At 50.6% G+C, this 20,372-nt stretch overlaps 2 protein-coding genes across 2 annotated transcripts; both read left to right on the top strand.

The window, feature by feature from the left end:
- Positions 1 to 9,335: 9,335 nt before the first annotated feature.
- JN550_007330 (uncharacterized protein) lies at positions 9,336 to 11,039 on the top strand (the record flags this gene model as incomplete). The annotated part of the gene is made up of 4 exons (XM_049319168.1): positions 9,336 to 9,436; positions 9,494 to 9,570; positions 9,623 to 9,700; positions 9,766 to 11,039. The coding sequence occupies 4 exons, from the start codon at positions 9,336 to 9,338 to the stop codon at positions 11,037 to 11,039; spliced, it is 1,530 nt and encodes a 509-aa protein (XP_049170612.1).
- A 2,817-nt stretch (positions 11,040 to 13,856) lies between these two features.
- On the top strand, positions 13,857 to 14,207 carry JN550_007329 (uncharacterized protein; the record flags this gene model as incomplete). The annotated part of the gene is made up of 1 exon (XM_049319167.1): positions 13,857 to 14,207. The coding sequence occupies one exon, from the start codon at positions 13,857 to 13,859 to the stop codon at positions 14,205 to 14,207; it is 351 nt and encodes a 116-aa protein (XP_049170611.1).
- Positions 14,208 to 20,372: the final 6,165 nt, after the last annotated feature.

Below are 20,372 nucleotides of genomic sequence, written 5' to 3'. Positions count from 1 at the left end.
CAGCAACATCTGGAAAACCCCTTAGCGAGGCTTCACACAGTTTATACAGCATCCGTGATCCATGATCCCTGATGTGTTGCCCATCTAGGAGCACCGGAGAACAGCTATTTGACCAAGGCGTGGCCCTCACACGACCCGAGAGGCCTTTTTATGCATCTTTGCCATCTCAATTGACATTTCTCAGCATAGAGGACGCTTTAGCGACCGCAACGTAGTGGACGATCGACACCTGTCAACCTGGGAGCCAAATGTTTGGTCCGCAGTGTTCAGAGACCAAGTGGACGGGACCAGTCCAATAAAGTCTGACCTGTACCAGGAAATGTAATTGGCGGTACGATATGCCCTCACTTCAACGGATTTCAATTCCAGAGAAATGAATGTGGCTGCGTCATTGCGCCATAAGAATGGTTGTATTCAGAGTGGCTGAGCCCTTTCCAACGGCATATGCAGTCATTGCGTTGCCAATATCTCCCTGAGACCACCATCAGTAAACTATGCATCCCCATTCTTCATCTAATGATATTGGATTCAGCAGAGTCCTTTGACATCAGACGGCATCAATGATGTACGCTTGACTTTGGTGCCTCGTTCCAGGCTGTCATTGTTTTCTGGCCCCTAATATGACCAAACGGTCTTCCCATGGCACCGGGAGGGATGGGCACCAGCCGTCAACCAACGTGAAACCGGTCAGGAAAACTGGCCGAGGAGGCTTTCCGGCGTTCCCGGGGGTGGATACTTTTCAACAGCTCCATTGCCGTCTCACACGGGCTGGCCCAGCGATGCATGAAAGGTGTATGGCGTGCAGTCACTCACCCGTCGCACCACTGTGCCGCGACAGCTTCACTGTGCGGTATCTCACCAGCCGCACTCAGGTAGAACACAGGATCTGTACGAGGGTATAGGTACTTAGCTGGAGCAGTGTTCTTGGAATTCAAGAGGAGTGCACATTGTGAAGGAAAGAGTCCGTAGGATCTCAGCTAGCTTGGTTTGAAATCGCGTAATCTTACCGTTAGCATTACACATATGGATGGAATGAACTGGTCGGAAGGCGTTCGTGGGGTTTGATTGGGGGCGATTATGACCAGCGGGGAGTCATTTCGATTCGCTTAGACCGAGCCGCGTCTCAGATGGATAAGGCCCAATTCCGGGTGAATAAGAGATCTACGTCTTGGTACTGTGTGCCTGCCACCAGAAGGACTGAAACATGACACCTCCAGGGTGTGGCAGTTCGAACATACAGAGAGGGTCGGTATGGTGCAAGAATGATCCGAGCCAAGCCCAGAAGATTCTAGACTATGCGATCCCTTACCTTGTGTGCTACCGAAGCAGACCAATCCTGTGCTCGATAAATGACATACCGGCGATGAAAAGCACCGGGCTGCACGGCAGTAACTTGAATCCAGCGCAGCGAGAAAAACGTAAATACATGGCCGATCACGGGACGACAAATCTTGCAGTGATGAGTGACTGAATTCTGTGACACGCTGAGTGAATGCCTAGGTATGTGGAGGGCTCAGTCGCGTGCATTGCGGGGGGATGGCCAGACGGAGGTGTCAAAGACAGTAACTACAGACGAAACGAAACATTCTTGAAAGATGGATTCCCAAAAACTCGGAGAAGCATGAAACCCTGGCATCTGCCAAGAGGGATCGTGTGACTTGACACACTACCAGAAAAGCCATAAAAGAGTCAACAGCCTGATGCACGATGCCGCTGAATGGTTGTCATCCGATTTATGCCGGTGGGAATCCCGGGTTTCAGCGGTCGATCCCGGGCCTTGTGGAGACATGCCGATTCGGTTGTTACTCCGGACGAACTGAAGCCTCCCTGGAGCACGATTCGGCCACGATGCATCACGAATCGCACCCCGGGTAGAGACAATATTCCAGCTTCTAAGCTGCTTGGCCGCGACTTTGAGAGCGAGATTGCATTGCCATTACCTGGCTACCCTGTGTAGGTTACATCATGGAGGCGAGAACAGGGCTTCAGCAGAAATGTTGCGGGCTCATGAAACCCGGCTGGGGTACACTCTGCCGCTCTATGTACTCCATTCTGCTGAGCGGTAGCGTTGTCCAGAATTTGAGATGCGATCATGTAAACAACACCTGTGACCTTGTTCGGGAGAGAGCCTTGACCTATATGGGAGACTCACGGACCTTGCTGCCGAATGAGCAGCTCGGTGGAGGTGTCAAATTAGTCCTGGCGCATTGCCATGCTGTACGCTCAGGCATTTTAGAGAGACGCATTGCCGTCCAGACCATGCTGCATGCGAAAACGTGCGAAGACAGACGAAGAACGTGCGCCAAGAAGGTGACGATGTGTCCATTTCTGCACAAGATCTTCAACTTATGATTCTTTCTAGTCGCGAACCGGCATTAAACACGTGGCGATCTTGGTTTTCAAGTTGAATAACGTTTTTGCTTAAAACATGTGCTCTTTGACCACAATACGGTCCTCGGCACTGACAGCCTAGAGCGGTTTTATCATTGAGACAAGGTTTGGTGACACTACGAGCTACCTTGGCACTTACAAGAGGGCATTGGGACTGTGATTTCTGGCTTGAAGGTTGGGCCAACGAGGCCTGACCGCGCCGTCAGTGACCTGTGACCACTACGAGCGTCAGCCCTGTGCATCAAGAGCCCAATCATGGTCAATTCATCGCATATTATTCGAAAGGCTTGTGTGACCAACTCTAGCCGATCGACCTACGTCTGATCTTTGGGCGGGAGGTGACAGTGCCGGCTGCCAGTTGATCCTTCGGAGAATTAACGCCGGTACTCGATGCCCGGGGACGTATCATTTGACAGTTGAATGGGGTTGTCGATTAGTGCATTGAACCGAGTTGCATCATGTGCACCGTTATGCGAAGTCGTTCATGCATAGCACTGTTCAATCGGAGATTTTGGAACCCTGGCACCAAGTCAGCAAGTGTGGCTTGATGGATTGGACGGAGAGCCTTGCCACAAATACCATGGTAATGACCCCCGGTTCGCCACCAGAAGATTATAATACCCGTGGAGCATGAATGAGAAGGGCTGCGGCGTACTCTGGGCGCCAATCTCCGTCATATTACGATGCACCATTGGAGTCCATCATCATTGACACAGCTCATATCTTCAGTAGTGTGACAATGAAGAGGTCGAGTAACGTCGCCTGTTTGGTTCGAAATCCTTGGTAAGGTCAATCTGTCAGCACCGACCAGCATGCCTTCACCACAACCGAGACTGAGACGGGAAATGAGACACCACATGGATTGCCTGTTTGTACGTGTCGTGACGTGACGTCTGGAGAGTCGTGATGTATGTCAGTTAACAGGTGAGAAATAAACCGGCCCAGAGCACCTGCATCCAAGGAGCTCTGGAAGAAAGGGACACCGCTAGCACAGTATTGGCTTGTGAAAAGATGCCAATTCACTAACCCTTGGCAGCTTGTAGTTGGAGATGGGTAGTTCGTGAGAGCTACGGAGTGCTACCCTGGGAACGTTGTTCTCATCTGGCTGTCAGGACTCTGGAAGCATGCCATCCTCAACGGCAGATCATTTGCTAGCGGGGAACCGTGAGCACAGGGCCGGACGTAAGTTACTTTGTTTTAAGCGAAGGCCAGAGGACCCGTTAAATGAGAAGAGGGCGATCAAATCCTTGTGAAATCAGAGATTGAACGACAGGGTGGCGTAGATCATACGGGACCCAGCGTTCAGGGCTCCACCCGCTCAAATGTTCCGCTGGATGGTTCCGAAGAGCCCTGGTCCTGCAGGATGCTGCATGCACGGCCTGGCATCAATGTTCGGCCTTGTTTATGCCCTGGTTCGCGTGGTGCAAATCGCAAGGGACACTGGACCTTGCGGAGAAGTGGGATGTTCTTCGACGAGGTATCCGCAACGATATCGAGCGCGCAAGACATTACATACTTGGAGCTGCGTGGTTCGTGGTATTATAGAGATCAAATGCGTCTAGGAGCGGGTCAAGTGGTGAGACCGATGTAACACGAGAGAAACGCGGTCTGGGGCTTGTTCATTTTCCGTTTGTGCCAGTGGTGCCCGATGTCCACGGTGCTGCCTTGGTGAGACGAGCTGGTGGTGGTGGTCGCGTGTCGGGTAGGTACTGTAGCCGCAGGGTTGCACGATCATTATACCCAGCTGGCGCAGATAATGTGCAATAGAAGCAGCCGACAGCAAGATAATCGCAGACTTGTATTTCTCAACCCTGTGGCCCGGCGCGGCAGTGAAAGAGAAGCGCATCTAGTACTTGGTGGTGTGTTCCAACGTCGACTTGCAAATAGTGGCCTTGCCTCACTTACACCGACTTGGGCCAGTTTAGAGTTCGTCAGGAGCCTGGCACGTGGGCGTTGGAGCGGCAGATTTCCGATGTCAGGGCAGCTCCAGACCTCCGGAATAGCTGTAGTGACTGTGGCGCCTCAGCTCCGCGTGCAAAGTGCATTGTTCGTCTGATCGATGCACTCAAGTTCAATGGTTGGTACGGCACGCACGCCTATCACGTCAGGCTAGCAGCACACCAGACGAACCTGTGTAGGATCTCTGGGTCAGCAGCGGGTGTCACCTCACGCAACCGCCATCCCTCAACCAAGATCTGGGGTGAACGTCGCTGACAAGATTAGGTTTGTGAGCGATCACGAACGCGCGCCGGTCTATGGTCGCAGCTGGTGGGATCGTTCCAGAACCGGCTTCTCACAGGGAGAACACGATCAAAGGTCACAGCACTAGAGCGGGGGGAGCCCTACCACATGCCCTGTGGTGCTGGTGTCTCAAGTTCTTACTTGCAGACGCGGAGCCCTACAAACGAAATTCACGTTGCTTGTTGCGTACAAATGTGCCTGTGGTGATGTGGCCAGGCACATGACGTACCTAAATGACCGCAGTGTCATGTACGGGGAGTCCCAAGGAGTGTCGGCGCAGATGCAGGTATGGGCAGAAATCGGCGGAATACACTGAAGGAGGAGGTAGCTCTTGAGGCTGAAAGGCCGTGCGCTTGGGCAACGGGCATCAACCATGTAAGGCCGCAGAACTCCCGCCGCCATCTGAGCAAGAAAGCCTACCATAGTATTCCGCAAATGCTTCTTCACAAGCCCGACGAACGACGCAGCAGTAGAATTTGTCAACTTCCTGTTCCAGCCCCTCTTTGTCCTCCGCTAGACCTGGACACAGATGCTGAAGGTCCAGGGGGGGGCCTGGGCTGGCAGTGGTGGGCGGGGACACCTGCAGAGCGCAGATGGGGACCATCCAGGGCATCAACGGTTCAGGGCCAGCCTGGCCAGGGGGGCACTCTGGCACTCCCCTAAGCGAGCATGCATTCCCTGGCTTGTCACGCACATCAATGATCCAAGACAGGCGGTCGACCTGCACCGCTGGGCCCAGCCGCCAACCTTGTCATCGACTTCTGCCAGAATTCCCCTGCCCCAGCGCTCCAAACAGCACTGTGTCGCAGTTTCGCGGGCATGAAGTGGGAACGCTGGCCGCCTGTTGCCGGGCTTAGGAGAGCTGCGCCCATGTCAAGCCTTCGTTGTTTGATGTCCCCCCCGACGCAAATCTTCGACATGGGCCCATAGAAGCTTCTGAAACACGGCTCCAGCTCGGATGGCATGCCGAACTTGATTCAGCCCTCTGTGTGACAGGTTTGGGGTCGGGGCAGAGCGCAGAGACGACCAAATCCTGCTCGAGGATCGTGTAAGTCACCCGAGCAATTTGTCAGTTTCCAATGCTCCTGTCGTGGGCCCCAAGCGCCGGGACGCCCAGGCGCGTGAAGAAATCCCGCTTGGCAGCAAGCGATGCGAACGGAGGCACGGCAGTCCCAGGATGCTAAGATTGAAAAGACAACTCCGCAATCTACCAGTCACTAGTATAATGGCTCACGGGATTTCCAAATACCTAGCAGACGTCGAGGGAACTTGTCACGGCCACCATCCGTGGCTTGGATGCGCCGTACCTGATACCTGGCCTAGGTAATTGCTGGGTATCATCGACCCTCCCGTAGCGAGCTTGCGAGAGCCGGGGCCGCCTTTGGGCTCGCAAAGATTGGCCGGCCGAAAACGATTGTGGGCCCTCAACGTTGATAGCTTCTGGCTGTTGCGGGCTTTGACAGTGTGAAGCACAGCACGGGCAGGATAGGTTGATCATGGGCGTTTGCGCCTTTCGCTCCATGTTGGAAATTTGGCCTCGTCGGTGGAATTGATGGATACGACTCGGAAAGAGAGCTGCGATCCCCTGTCTGCCGGTCGGTCGGCTTCGTCCTGAGCTCAATGCAGCAAGGCCCTCACACGTCCTCCGCTCCCGTCCCGTCATGCCGCATTGCCATGCAGGGATGCGAGGAACGTCAACTTTGACATCCGGGGGAAACGGGCGACAAGAACGTTCGACGCCAGAATAACTTGGGCACTACGGGAATGCCAGCATGAATCCCCTGGCGTAGCCCACCCCTACGCACGGACAGGCGAATCGGGCAGACCTTGTCCAGACCGCAGTAGACGACTCTAGCAGGGGCCCCTGATCTTGGTGATGTACCATAGTAGAACGGTCTGGCAGGCCTTGACCAAGTACATCATCGCTGTGTACTGCTGCCGGACACAAACTAGCTGACTGCAGGTACTGTGACGCGTGCTTATCCCCCGTCCACTACTTTGATTGCCCACTTGCTTGCTTGTATACAGTGGGCAGGCGGCCCAGCGGGCGCCCACAACCCGTTGGTTCTCAGGTCGAGGATCATCTGTCACTGAACGTCACATCCACACTGTACTCGATATTGTACATGGACTGGGGCCTTGCTATCCTGGCTCAAGTACTCTTTCGGCCGGTAGATCCTGAAGAACTCTATTCTATCATCGTCATCTTCTTGTTCTTGCGATATTCATCCAGTACACTCTGTAAGAGAGGCCCTGTACCTTCCACACAATCGAGAGTCGAGATAACGAACACGCCTGCTCGCCATTGCTGAGAGCTATTTTCTTCCCGTGTGCTGATCGCCAAGATTCGTCATCCTTGAGCTCTGATCAACATCATATTGCCGCCTTGGAAGGTGGTCTGACGTCCAAGAGCTAGTCTATTTGTACCACCAACCTACTACTTTCCGGAGGCGGGTCCTCAGAAGATCTTCTGAAACCTCCTGATCGCAGCAAGCGCACGGCATTGTCACATCAATCCCATAATTCAAAGTCTATTTGTCTCTACAAAAACCTGGTCGAACAACGCTAGAAGTTCTCGCCTGGTCGGCCAGGACTTCCATCAACCAAGTTCTGGGTTCACCCACACAAGATCCTCCTGAAGCGATCTCGAATAACGAAGACAGCGCCGCAGAGTGTGGATGATCGCCTTTCTCTGAACCAGATTACACCTACCCACACAGGCGCCGTTGTAGAGCACGGAAGCTACTTTAGCATTCGTCATAGCTTTGACGCTATCGAATATAACGGGCGCCACCACGACCACCACCACGACCACCAGGAGCACCAGAGGCTTTTGAGCCGTACTTTCAAAGATCTTAGAAGACCCGTCACCGCTAACCAGAGATCTATCGAGTATCAGGGGACGACACATCTTGGTATTCGAGCGCTTCACTGATCAAGCCGTTGCCGTTTGCGGGGCGATCCAAGATTTGCTTCATCAAATCTGGACAGCTGCAGGAGAAAGGCTTGTCAGTATTTGGCACAAAAGCTGGATGAGGGTTGGCGAGAACCAAAGAAGCGTTGTCTTTGTCACGAGCTGTCACCACGGATCTCTACCCTGGTCGAGCCAGTCAAACCTCATCCCAACTGCAGACCCCACACATACCTGGACCATCAGACGAGTTGGACCACTCCCATACATTTCCCAGGACGAAAAGCCGTTGAACCTACGGATACGCCCACGGCATAAACCTCAAGAAATACTGCGCGCTCTGTGTCAGGGACTGACAAGGCTAATCGAGCGTTGTAACCCCGGAAGCCTCCGTCCTTGCGTTTCCATCTAAGTCCACCCCTCCAGCATCGCTCACCCCTCGAGTCACGGCGGCCCGTCACTACTATTTGTCTTGTCTGTTACCTGATCCACGATTGCCATAACCTGGATCTGGTCTCTGCTCTGGCTACTCCGCAGTTTCTACCAACCCTTCTACGGTCGAAAGCACCCTGTACCCTTACACCTACCCACAACACTCCATAGCTCTTGAGGACACGCCTTCGCAGCATACTGGATTCTTCGGTTACATTCATTGAAGCGCCGCACTCGTTATAAAGCCCGCTCGCTTTTCGAAAAAGGCGGCAGATTTGTGGGGTTCAGAGAAGCTTGCCCAAAGGATCTACTCCCAGCCTACGCCCGCCGGTTTGGAGACAGCCACAGCTCACACAATCGTTTTGTCGGAAACACCAAAGCGCAAGACTTTATCCAGACCAACGAAAGCAGACAGCAAGTCTGTTGAACTAAAAATCGACCTGTGCGGCACGTCAGGAAAAGGCGATTATAGTCGCGAGCGCTACGGCTGGCGACTCTCCACCAACCCTTACGATTTCTACCTTCTCGTACTTTGTCGACGTCGAACGTGACGACACGAAAGAGCTCTTTGCGATCATCAGTAGCCGCTCCCTGAAGACTGTAACTTCCTTTGATGATATTGTTCGTGGTCAGCACAGAACTGTCAGCACAGAAATCACAACGTCTCGAAGAACAAGCAAGCAGCAAACAAATCACCTCGACAGCGTTTCTCGACTCACAGCCGTAGGCGAAGGCGAACAGAGCATCTCCGAGCCTATTAGTGTTCAAGCAGCGGAGGGCCAGCAAGGTGGCACGAACGTACAAAAGTGCGCAGAAGTCGTCCCAAGCGCCTTCCAAAGTTAATCTGCTCTCGTAGCTGTCAGACTTCAGCCTCCTCCCTCTCCTCGTTCCAATCGCTTGCAACTTCTCGGGAGGAAAGTTCGACAGCCTCTCCACTTGGCCCGTGTCGCATGTCGACAAGCTTCGTAACAGCCTCTTGACAACTTCGATCAGACCACATCTCCGCCAGACTGATGAGATATACTTTGGGAATAGCAAGGAACTACGTATCTCCACAAAAATCGCCGGCCACAGTCTGTGTGAAGATACATCTGCGGAACTTCACTTGTCGCAGCTGAGTCATCCAATCATACGTTCGGCGTAAGTACCTTTCTGTCGTTCCGTAATACTGAGCTTTCTCGTATTCTGGTTGCACCAAGAGATATAAGTTCTCGGTGTCCCCGTCTTGACCCGGCTCGTTCTATCCACAGGCGCACAGTCGACTGACACACGGCGTTGACAGAGCGAACCAATATACGCCAAATTCAATCCAAGCCTACCGGTCAGCTTTCACTCGATAGATCGTTGTGGAGGCCTCACAATGAACTACCCTTTGCATCAGGGCTCCTGGGGCCCAATGCAGCAACAAAACACATATTCGCGCCAGGACCATATTCAAGCACCACAAGCAGTTCCCATGAGGTTGGTCGAGGAGATCGATGCCCTCCCGGAACTCGTTCATGCTAATGTCGATCACAGGTCACGCTACGATGGATACATTCTCCGAGTGATACAAAACCCCAAACATGGCAGGGTTGGCATTGGCAAGGAAAAAGGTAAGCTGTCAAACCCCCTGCATATGGGCAAACACGGCTGACGTGACTGCAGATAGAAAACCTCTTGACCCTCCGCCGTTTGTACAGCTTGATGTACTGGATCGTCCTGACCATACGATGCATTTGCAAAGTGAGTTACCTACGCGGCGCTTTTTGAAAATCGATTGTATAAATCATGGCTGACACACGTCTTAGGTCCATACCTCCTAGTCTATGCCTACCTCGAGCCAGCTTCGAGTACCGCAATTTCGGCCGAGGAAAGGAAGAAGGTCGGATCACACCTTATGGGAACTACTGCCTCGTCTCTACACCGTCTGAAAGACATGAAGAACTTGGATGTTGCTGCCTTCGTTTTCCCCGACCTGACTGTGAAAGCAGAGGGCCAATACGTCATTAGATTCGTCCTGATGAACCTGGAGGAAGATGCGGGAATCTCAGGAGAATGGGTCACAATCTGCGAAACCGTATCCGAACCGTTTACAGTACACAGCGCGCGAACTTTCCCCGGCATGGCCGAGTCAACGCCTTTGACCAGAATGTTTGCCGACCAGGGGGTCAGAGTTAGACTGCGCAAAGACTCCCGGCAGTTGACGACAAAGAAGCAGAATAACAATCTCGCGGAAAAAATCGGAACAAAACGAGGCCGGAACGTCCATGACCATGCAGAGATGGAGCCTCATCGCGGTTCGGTGGCCAGCCCGGACAGGTCCTACTTCGACACCCAACAGCAATATGGCGATGTACAAGATGGGAAGAGACAACGCACCGCTTCTGGAGCCAACAATGCCTACCAGATGCGGCCTAGCATATCTACCGCGATGCCATACTCAACATACCCAGGGCTGACGTCAACGCCAGCTCATCATGCTTCGTTCATGACTGCTCCTCAGTCCCAGCAAGCTCTTTACGCACCGAGCTACCCGCGCGAGTTCAGTGCTGGCATTGGTATGGGACTTCCACGCGGTGGATCTACGCGGCTCGACACTCAGGTTGCACCATATCAAGGTGACATGTTTGCCTCTCCATCCGGCCACCATTCGCCTGGGAACCCATATGCATACGGAAACACGACAGCAGACGCATCCCCATCTCTGCAACATACCCCGTCACATTCCCATGTTTCCTACTTTCAAGGCGACCAACAGCTTCCAGCGTTGAACCAAGCTCTCAATTCGGGAGCAACACACGTCAACACCTCTCCTCAAGCACATTCGCAATCTATCCATACCCCAGTATCAAGTACGGGGTCCCCCATCGAGCAAGTCTATACCCATGCAGCGTCACAGTATCCAGGTGGGTACGTGACGCAGGCAAATGGGTCGTATGATCACGGAACGCTACGAGCCAATGGAATTAGCACTCCCGTGACAGGCGATATGCCCTCCGACTCAATGCAGGGCCAGTTTGTACCAAGCCACCTGATCGCTGTTGACAGCGTAGGTTTTCCTAAAGCTAATCCGGGGGCTTAACATGTCCCCGTCGTCCATCTTTGTTGAGCATGCTCCAAGCCACCTGCTTGCCCTCCTATTCGTCGGATTCGAAAACTGCAGCAAAGAGCTTTACACGAGCCTTCTTATTTGTCAAACTCAATTGTTTCGCCGTACCGCCTTCTAATCATACATATTGTCAATATTGCCTGCATCCTTTGGGCGCATTCGATCAGATCGCCATTCACTTTCTATCCAGAAGGAAAATTCTCAAAGTGCATTTTCTCCATGTATGCAAGACTGTTCATTATTGTGGAACTCAACGCCGCGACTGGGAGAGGTTTGGGTAGCGCTTTGCCACAGCGGAAGTTGTCGCATCTCTTTTCTGGTCTCCTTTCTTGCGCGAATTAGCATTTGGCTTATGATACCCCACACCGGACATTCCGATTCAGAGCAATCATTTCAGATCCTCTTCCCTTGTTTCCTTTGTTCCATTTTTGTTTAGACTGTCAAGGTGGATGGCAGTCAACACCAGGAGGTTTTTCTCAGGTTCTCAGTGTCAGCGGCTGAGCCCAGTTGGGGGTTTAAAAAGCAGGGTAGGATGGGTTTGCGACTCTTTCAAGGATAGATCACGTTAAACATATGGGATAGCATTAGATTTACAAGCATCACTGCACTATACAACCGCATACAAAATATGGCCTCGTTCCACTTTGAACATATTCAATCGCCAATTATAGCCTCCTATGAACTGGGATGCAAACATATCCTCGAGCACATCCCCCGCATTATTCGAGGCCCTGTGCATATTATCAAATTTGGCCACAACTGTCCCAGTGTTGCTTAAACAAGACAGTTGAACCATTCCACACTTACTGTAGCCGTAACGTCATAATCAATGTACAATTCTTTTGCCTGCTGAATTTCTGCCACTCATTATGATCTTAAAATATCCATCTTTAATTTTCCTGAGATGATCAGTCTGTGGAAAGTGGACACTGCCGCTCCTGAGCTGCACATGGTAACATCAACCATTGCTCTGTGGCTCCTCAGTAGTAGTCGGAGAAACTTCTAAGATTGCCCCTAACTCGGGTGTTTCTTTTCTCCATGAAACCCTCCGGCCAACAGCTCTTTGGCCCACGAATTTGATTCGCGCGAGACTTGCTACCTTCTGCTGGAAGTTCAGGAGACCATATATGGAATCACAGAAAGGAAAAATCTTGAGGGGGCTAAGGGTCGCTTGGCAGCCTGAATATACGGGAGCGAAGCTACTGTAACCATGGAACGTCTTATGCACATCACCCATTGGACTAAACGCTCACGCCATACGTGGCAGCCAAGGAATTCCTTAGCTATTTCCAATTTATTGTCTTCCAAGGCGCCGGGAAGGGAGAAAGAGCTAGCTGGTTCTTCGGTGTCCCGCTGAAGAGCTCAGCAAGGCAGTGCTGAACCAATCCAACTTCCAGGCGCTATGCCAAGCCTGTTTACTTGGGAATGCCCCAGGTGAAGCAAACCCTGGTTTTTGCAAAGAACGCACAGTAACAACCATGGTAAGGCGGCACAGGTCCTTGAGGAACTACCATAGTCAACTGGATACAGTGTAATGTGGCTCATATCGGAGCCGAGATTTGCCGCAAACTGTTTGCAGCCAGTGTTACTCGCCTTGGAATATTCTCGAGGAGTCCCACGGACCCCGCGGGCTGCTAGTAAACCCGTGTTGCATATTTGAAAGCCCTTCCAGTAACATATGATAGACCAATTGCAAGTAGGACAATCAATGGCGGAGAATGGCGTGGTTGGCCGCGGCGCCTTTGACCGGCGTTCCATCGCGCTGGGCTTGCAGCATCACCACATGAGAGACATGCATGGTGCAGTGACCTGGGCTCACTCAGCGGCGCAGTGGTCATGTTCCGCGACTGGCAGCAGTAAGATGTTACTCGCGATCACCAGATCCGCACGACCGTGACTGGGGAACAACGATCGGACGTTTCATGGGCCAGTAGCGGTGAGCCATATTGAAACGCCCTCTCCCTACAAAGAGAAGCTGCCATAATCGACCCCCCCTGGGAAAGCATCCTTGAAACAGGGACTGAAGTCTCAAAACATTATCGACGACCCTGTCAATCATTGCAAGGGCCTTGCGCATCTTGACAGCCCGGGTGGCTTGTGAGGATCATAAGTCGGCAGGGTTCCGAATAATTCCCCGACATCGCCAGCTCTCTCGCCTGTCAAATCAAACGGCTCACCCAGCATTTCCCTTCAACCCATGCGCAGAATTGACCCTTGGAAGTGGGTTGGGTAGGGTACTTTGTTGTGTTGCCATGCTCAAGGGGCTTTAGGGCAGAGTATGAAAAAGTCGATACGGTGCGAACTGCGATGTTGCAATACGGTATACCTGCGGGGGCCGCTACAACCTATCACAGCCCATGTAATAGCCCGGGCAGCCTCTAGGGATAATAGAAGGAGAATTTCTGGTCTTGAGGGCGCGCGCGCTAGCCTTGGCATGTCAAAAACGAACCGAGTTAGGTTTCAATAGGTCTTCGCTTAAGCATTCACGGGAGCTATTTTTGCGATTGACTTCGTATGGGAGTTCCGCGGTGGGGGAGGAGGGAGCGGTAGAGTGAGGTGCGGAAAAGTCGGGAATTCGAATGAAGACACCATCTTTGGGCTTTGAGGTGGGTTCTCAAAGTACACAAGCTTGTACGGAGTAATGGATACATAGGCCAAGGTAGTTAGTTTATTTTGGGGGTGTCAAAATGCAAGGCCCTACATGCAGCTTTGATGCCTGTGGTCTTCTACTTGGTTGTATTTCCCGACGGCTTCAGATGTAACCCCTCCAGGTTCGCGATACACTAGAGCATGGGACAATTTGTTACAGGAGTAACGTCTCTCAAGCTCTTACGTGAACACAAGCTGTTTCCTCAGGCCTCACGAAAAGCGCTGTACCGGTTTGTTGAAAAGGGCATGGAACGCTACCCGGAACCCGCTGCCACCACCAAGCGCACGCGGGAAGACGTTGGAGGTGCCGATACCATGATCGTCCTCGCGTCGTCAGAAACGTGCCATTTAGTGCCATCCGGCAGGGTCACCCTGGACAGCTTTCATCCGTGGCGCACGGAGCAGCGAGTCGGCTTTGAAGGCGAATATGCACTAAGCAGGACTGCGCCCAATGAAGAACACGGCAGAAATGAGCAGTACAACCTCGTCTAAACGTCCACTTACTCCTCATCCCATCTTTCCCCTCACCATTGTGTCAGACCTTTCAAATGACATATTGGTGTCGCCTAACTTACTCCAACCTTATATGCATGCCATGTGGTGAGTCGTGGCAGCATTCCCCAAATCTCATTGGGGACCCATCCCACTATTGCCATCCTCACATGTTGGCGTAGTTAGGCGTTAGGCGTCTATGCAGCAGCACGCAGTCTGCAAAGGCGATCGGCCGTTTTTGGCGCTTTACCGTTTTCCAAGACTGATCACCGACAGATTAGGCTTGGTTTGCCCCAACCTGGCGCACATCAAGTACATAATCCGGCCTAGCTGTCAACTATATCAGACCCCACATGGCTATAGAGAGGGGAAACGGACAAGGGCCCGTTGGGACGATCCTGCCAACCTCAGGGGTTGGCATCCGCGTCCCGTTGTTACATCGCTTTCTGATCATTGTCATCACAAGCCAATCGTCCCTTGGAAATCTCGCTTGGTGCATGTGGTGATGGCCCTCAGAAATTGCTCTGTTCAAAACAAGGACGTTGCTTTGGATTAACCCAAAGTGGCCGCGGGCTGCAGAGTTCGTCTTCGCCTGGACCAGGGCATTTCCAGTTTAAGAACATGGCTGCTCATTACCATGGTGCATACTCTGTAAATCGGTAGGGATTCGAATTGACTAGCAAGCCCGTTGTTCTGCATCATGTAGCCTTACCGGCCCCATCGGCGTGGGTACTGCCTGGTTCTTCGGGGTGATTGCACCCTGGGGCTCTACCACCGTGAGCAGCCACACACTACTCATCTCGCGTAGAGACTTTGCAAGCTTGTATCCCAGGTTTCGCCCTCCCAATAGCGCCCGTTACAGCTTTCATTGCCCTGAACCCACTTGTCACCGTACAATTAATTTGCCGAGTAACATCACAAGTGGCTATTATTACAAGTTAAGGAAAATAGGAAAATAACTAAATCCATCAATGAATCAGCGCAGCCGGTGCAAAGGCCGTTGCAAGTGACACGTCAATTCTCTCCGCATAGAAGATCGTAACTTTGGATCAGGTTCTTAGATAGACGTACACCTTGGCGAGCTGTACGAGTAACAGCGTCACAAGTAATCACAGCCCCCCTCTACCGTCGGGCGGCCCTTGCGGGAAGACCTACAACTTTTCAGACAGCTGTCCCAAACTGGTAGTGCCGTTACATTCCTTGGAACGTTCCGCAAGGGTTATTACCAACCTGGTACCCGTGGTACTGCAGTGCGCCTCTCGTACGCAACCGAATGCATGTCTAATTCTCGGCTCCCAAGATTGACACTTCCGCATGGCAGATTAGCATATTGCTACGACAGGCAAGCTCAAGAAGCTATGACCAATGGGTCGAGATGGCTCCGTGTGAAAAAGCGGAGACCAGCACCGAATAGGTATTCTGTCGTCCGAAGTAGTGGGCCGTTGCCAAATACTCCATCCAGGTTGTTGAAATAACGTATGACAATCGGACACTAGGACAGCGTGCGCATCGTGGGGCACATTGATGAGCCGCAAGAGGAACCATTGTGTAACTGTTCTCGACGTCTTGAGATGGCATAGCCACATTTGCGTTCTACATGACGGGAAGTAGGGAACTGCTACCTTAGAGACATTCCTAGCAATCCTACACGCATTGTACATCGACGGAATTGAAAGAAAGCTTTCAAGAAAACTTGTATCTACTTCAAGACGTCTACCGAGCACGTCTTAGTGCCGGAAATGCGGCTGATCCTTCCAACGGAAAATAGCTATTTTCATCATACGTCTTCCTCATCGACACACAAAGCTTCTTCTTGATGTAACACTGCCTTCTATTTTCCCGCTGGTGGGCCCTCGTTCCGGAAAGGTGCGGCCAGAATGCGGTGTGCGCTCTACTCCCGGTTTAGGAAACTGAGATTGCCCGTACTGCTTTCGTACGTAGCAGCAATCCAAGTGATGGTGTCGGAGAAAAAAAGGAACCACGATCGGTTGGCAAGCACATGGCAGCTGCACGTGTTACCTGTCAGTTTCGTCTGCCGGCATAAGGCGGACGAGCAACAATCTACCTGTAAATGGAAGGGGGGATCAAGCTGATAGCGGGGTGAGGCGCAGCTAGAAGGTATAATGCGTCGGCCATTATAGTTGCAAGGATAGAGGGACTTACGCATGACGTTCTTGTGTGCTCGGACACGTCGGCTAGATGTATGAAGCTTGAAAGAGATGCTTGGCTACTACCCTAAGAAACGCCACTATGTTAAAGCCCTCCCAATGAACTATACAGGATGACATTCTTGTCGAAAATGCGACGTTGCAATGATGCTGGCGTGGGATATATCCAGGCTGGATATAAGTTGTTTCAGACCATCATCATTAGTTACAGTGAAGCCTTGTATTATGATTACCCCGGTAAGAATTACAGAGAAACAGTTGTGACCTGCTTCATAAGTTTGAGACAATTCTTGTTGCACGCTGTCGCCAAGAGGAGAAGTTTGATCAAGGCCTTCCTCTCGCGGCATCTTATCGTGCATTGTCTCTAAGGCGCATGTAAAGTTAACGGATGCCACGTTTGGCATATTCCTTTGAGAGCGTTGTCCGAATTGGCCTGGACGTAGTCATGGGTGATGAAGAATAGGAGTACAGGGCCGTCTGAGTTTTTAGCCGTTACAGTAACAAATACACGCCGGTTGGCCAGAGTTATGATGCCCAATGAATTAATAACTGCTAAGACGGCAACGACATCACTGTTGTGTGAAAAGGCGCGATAGAACAAGTACTCAACGTTAAAATTCCATGAAGCTTTATAGTACGGTTGTTCGAAGCAAAGACACCAAACCAGCCCTTGCGGAAAAGCTAAGTATATCTTATACAGTTATTCGTTCACATAGAGAATATGATAAGCGGAAAGTCTGACTACAAACTTTGGGCTTGAGGAATTGGGAGACTCTAAAGCTGTAGCTAGCGAGGTCTGCACTGGTGCCCTTTAACAGAACAGTCCCGATATGCTATGGTGATGCTTTAATACCTACTTGGTCAAATCTTGAGTAACATTACCTTCGCCGACAACATTCAGTTCCTTTTAAAATTATGATTTCTCAACGTCTGCATATGAAAAAACATGGAGCTATCTTGAAACTGTTTGGGAAGTTGCAAAGATGTGATGTTTCCTTTGGTCATTTCATATTATCAAGGACATCATTCTTGCGGCACAAATGTCTGTAGTATGCACACATGCGTTCATACCTCAACGCACCTGCAGTTACATGAAGCTTGTGCATCTCATTTTTGTTCAGACCTTTGAACTCTAATTCGTACTAACATTTCCGACGTATGCTTACCTGGTTCTCGACTTTCCTCTTACTTCCTCTATTTGCGGTTACCTGCCGTTCATGCATAGTAAAGCATCATTGGGTCTCTCGTTATTTTAGAAAAGAATCTCACGGCGTTGGAAAATCTGTTTTGGAATGTATTCGGGGATAACAAAGTACTTTCCAAACACTCTATGTATACTCAGAATGATCCTTGTAGGCTGTCTGGATTCTATGCTTAGACTCCGTAGATGACTGCCTGCGTGAATGAAGGGGACCATTGATATGAAATTCTCGCGAATAATTGTATTGAATTTTAGTTGTCATTCCATAGGTCTGTGGAGAGCACAAAAGAAAGCATGCCATTGATTTAATTCCCATAGTGACTCAAAGCATTTTGTGTTCCTCTTCAGTAAGACAAAACATACTGTCTCCCAGGATAACATTATGCGCAATGACATTTTCCTGTGATAAACGTAAACAAAGCACGAATCCTGCTGACCTCACGAGTCAAATCTACTAGTCCTCGACAATTAGCATTTCGCAATTAAGCCATAATATATATGTATGTTGAGTCTCGATAAATGTAACCATTGTATTGGACTACTAGATACTATGGCATGACCTGACTCTCTACTGTGACTTTTATATATAACTGCGCATAGGATGTACAACGGAGAAATCCGGGTACAAGCAATAGGTCCATAACACTTGGCCAATATTAAAGCCAATTAACTTAAACTGAAAGCCCATAAGTGAGCCTCTCCAACATCGTATGATAGCTGAAGGTATTATCGCAATTTTCATAACCGTGCTGACCAGAAACTCTGGTGAGGATATCTGTCTGTTCCTCTGACTAGTCGCAGTGTGATGAACATCTGCAGTCATTCCGTGGTGACAAAAGCAACGAAGTTTTCTCGACTCAAAGCATATGTTGGCGTTATATATAATCAAAGACTAATTGCAGTACTTCATTAACCTAGTTTGTACATAGTAGAAACCGCCCTCTGTCGATGTGGCTCGCAGAGGATGTCTTTCAAGGTTGGGCAACATTGATCATGCAAGCAACAAACGTCATGCGATTGCTTACTATGAAATCACCCAAAACCCAGGTATGCTTCTGGATGGAAGTGAATATAGCATGACAAGGATGTCGGAGGGTTTACAAAAGATCATGCTTATTTTTAAGTCCTTCAACGCTCAAGAGAATCAATACCATATTTCATTTGACCATTATAGGGGCAACATCTGATGCCTTTCATGCGATGGCAACGCAATTTCATAATCTGATCAGGTTGAAAAATGCGGTGATAAGAGTCTTAGCTAGTTGAAACATCACATTGTAAATCACTGTAGTGTAGTAGATTGCTCAACCACCCTCCGTATAAGTTGCAGTTATAATGGTAATATCTGGTCAGAAGTGCGCATCACCTTTAGTAATGATTAACGGTCGGGTTGTCATTTAACTCCTCTAGCCTCACACACAGTGAAATGCTCCCTCGGCTTTCAATCACGAGATGGAGCATTCAACTTAGCGGTGGAACCAGCTCCTACGGTGGCGGAATTGTATACAAGATACAATAAGAAAATGGTGGGATATAAAGCAAGGAGACAACCAAAAAAAAAAAAAAAAAAAAAAAAGAAAGAGAGAGAGAGAGAGTACGGTTTCAAGTACTAAAGATCCGCGCTGGCGAATAAGCTGCCGAACTATTAAGCCCCTAGAGAACAGCCTCTCGCTTTACCTTGGATACCTGTGAACAGCTTGAAATGTGTTTTTATGAGATTCTGGGTGAGAGCTGGTAATTCATACATGGCCTATCAGTAACTGACCGGTTCTAGGGACTCTGCAACGGACTTTTGGTCAAGAACCCTACTAGGGAGCTTTTGGATCAAGGCCAAAGGTACTAATTGTGAGGCAGGGTTCACTATGATATTCCAAGTGTACCTCAGACTGGAGCTTCTAGGCCTCCAGCCGTTTGCAAAAGGCACAAATTCCAACAAGTGTGAGCTCTATCAGGACCAACCACATATATTCTTGGTGAATATACCAAACCGGAAACCTAGATAACATCTATCTTTACGTCATCGGATTCGACGTCGCTGGGTCATTTGTGCATGAGCCTCACCTCCCCTTACCCACAAGCTCCAATGTGGGGAATGCATACGGGCTGAAAGGTGTGTGTGGGACGAGGACAAGGAAAGTTATGCACTATTGCTGATCCTCAGTGGCTACCTACCATGTACAGCCATTTGCACCATGCTGGTAATCAGGTAGGCGCAGACAAAGGGAGAGAGCCAGGCTTCTCCGGCAAACATTTGACAATGCCCTTCTTGAATTATGCTCAACGGCGCGACCAATGTAGTTTGCAGGTTGCAGATTAAGGGGCCGTCAGCCGGGAATAAGCCTATGACGATCAGGCGGGCCAGGGCGGTCTGTCTAAGCAGGTCGGGTACGCGGCAAATCTCCATGACGCGGTCATCATCCATGCCTGTGTAACTTAGGTAATTCCCCGTAGCGATCCAGACAGTGGCCGAACCTCACGCGTCGCGCTTTCAACGACCCAGAATGCGAAATTGCTGTTCCTGGAATCAGGTTTTGGGGATCGTTCTGGATTTGGAGTTTGTTCCTGAGTTGTCCATACTTCTAGATCTTGATCTTGTCTACATACATTAACTTTTTCCTTCGCTTGTTCCTGTCAATCTCCTTGGACTGTGCTTGTGCCGACATCCGTTTCTGCTCGGGAATACCCTAGACGCCGAGCCTATTGACCCGCGCTTGGCATTGTACCCTTGACGTCATTGTACCTTTCAACAGCCTTATTCGATTACGAGTGACCTTCACGTCCGGAGGAGTGGTGAAG

This window comes from Neoarthrinium moseri, assembly GCF_022829205.1.
Source record: "Neoarthrinium moseri strain CBS 164.80 chromosome Unknown scaffold28_Wmoseri_CBS_16480, whole genome shotgun sequence".
NCBI lineage: Eukaryota > Fungi > Ascomycota > Sordariomycetes > Amphisphaeriales > Apiosporaceae > Neoarthrinium > Neoarthrinium moseri.
The sequence above is the reverse complement of the archived record's forward strand: the minus strand, read 5'-3'. Positions and strand labels throughout refer to the sequence as shown.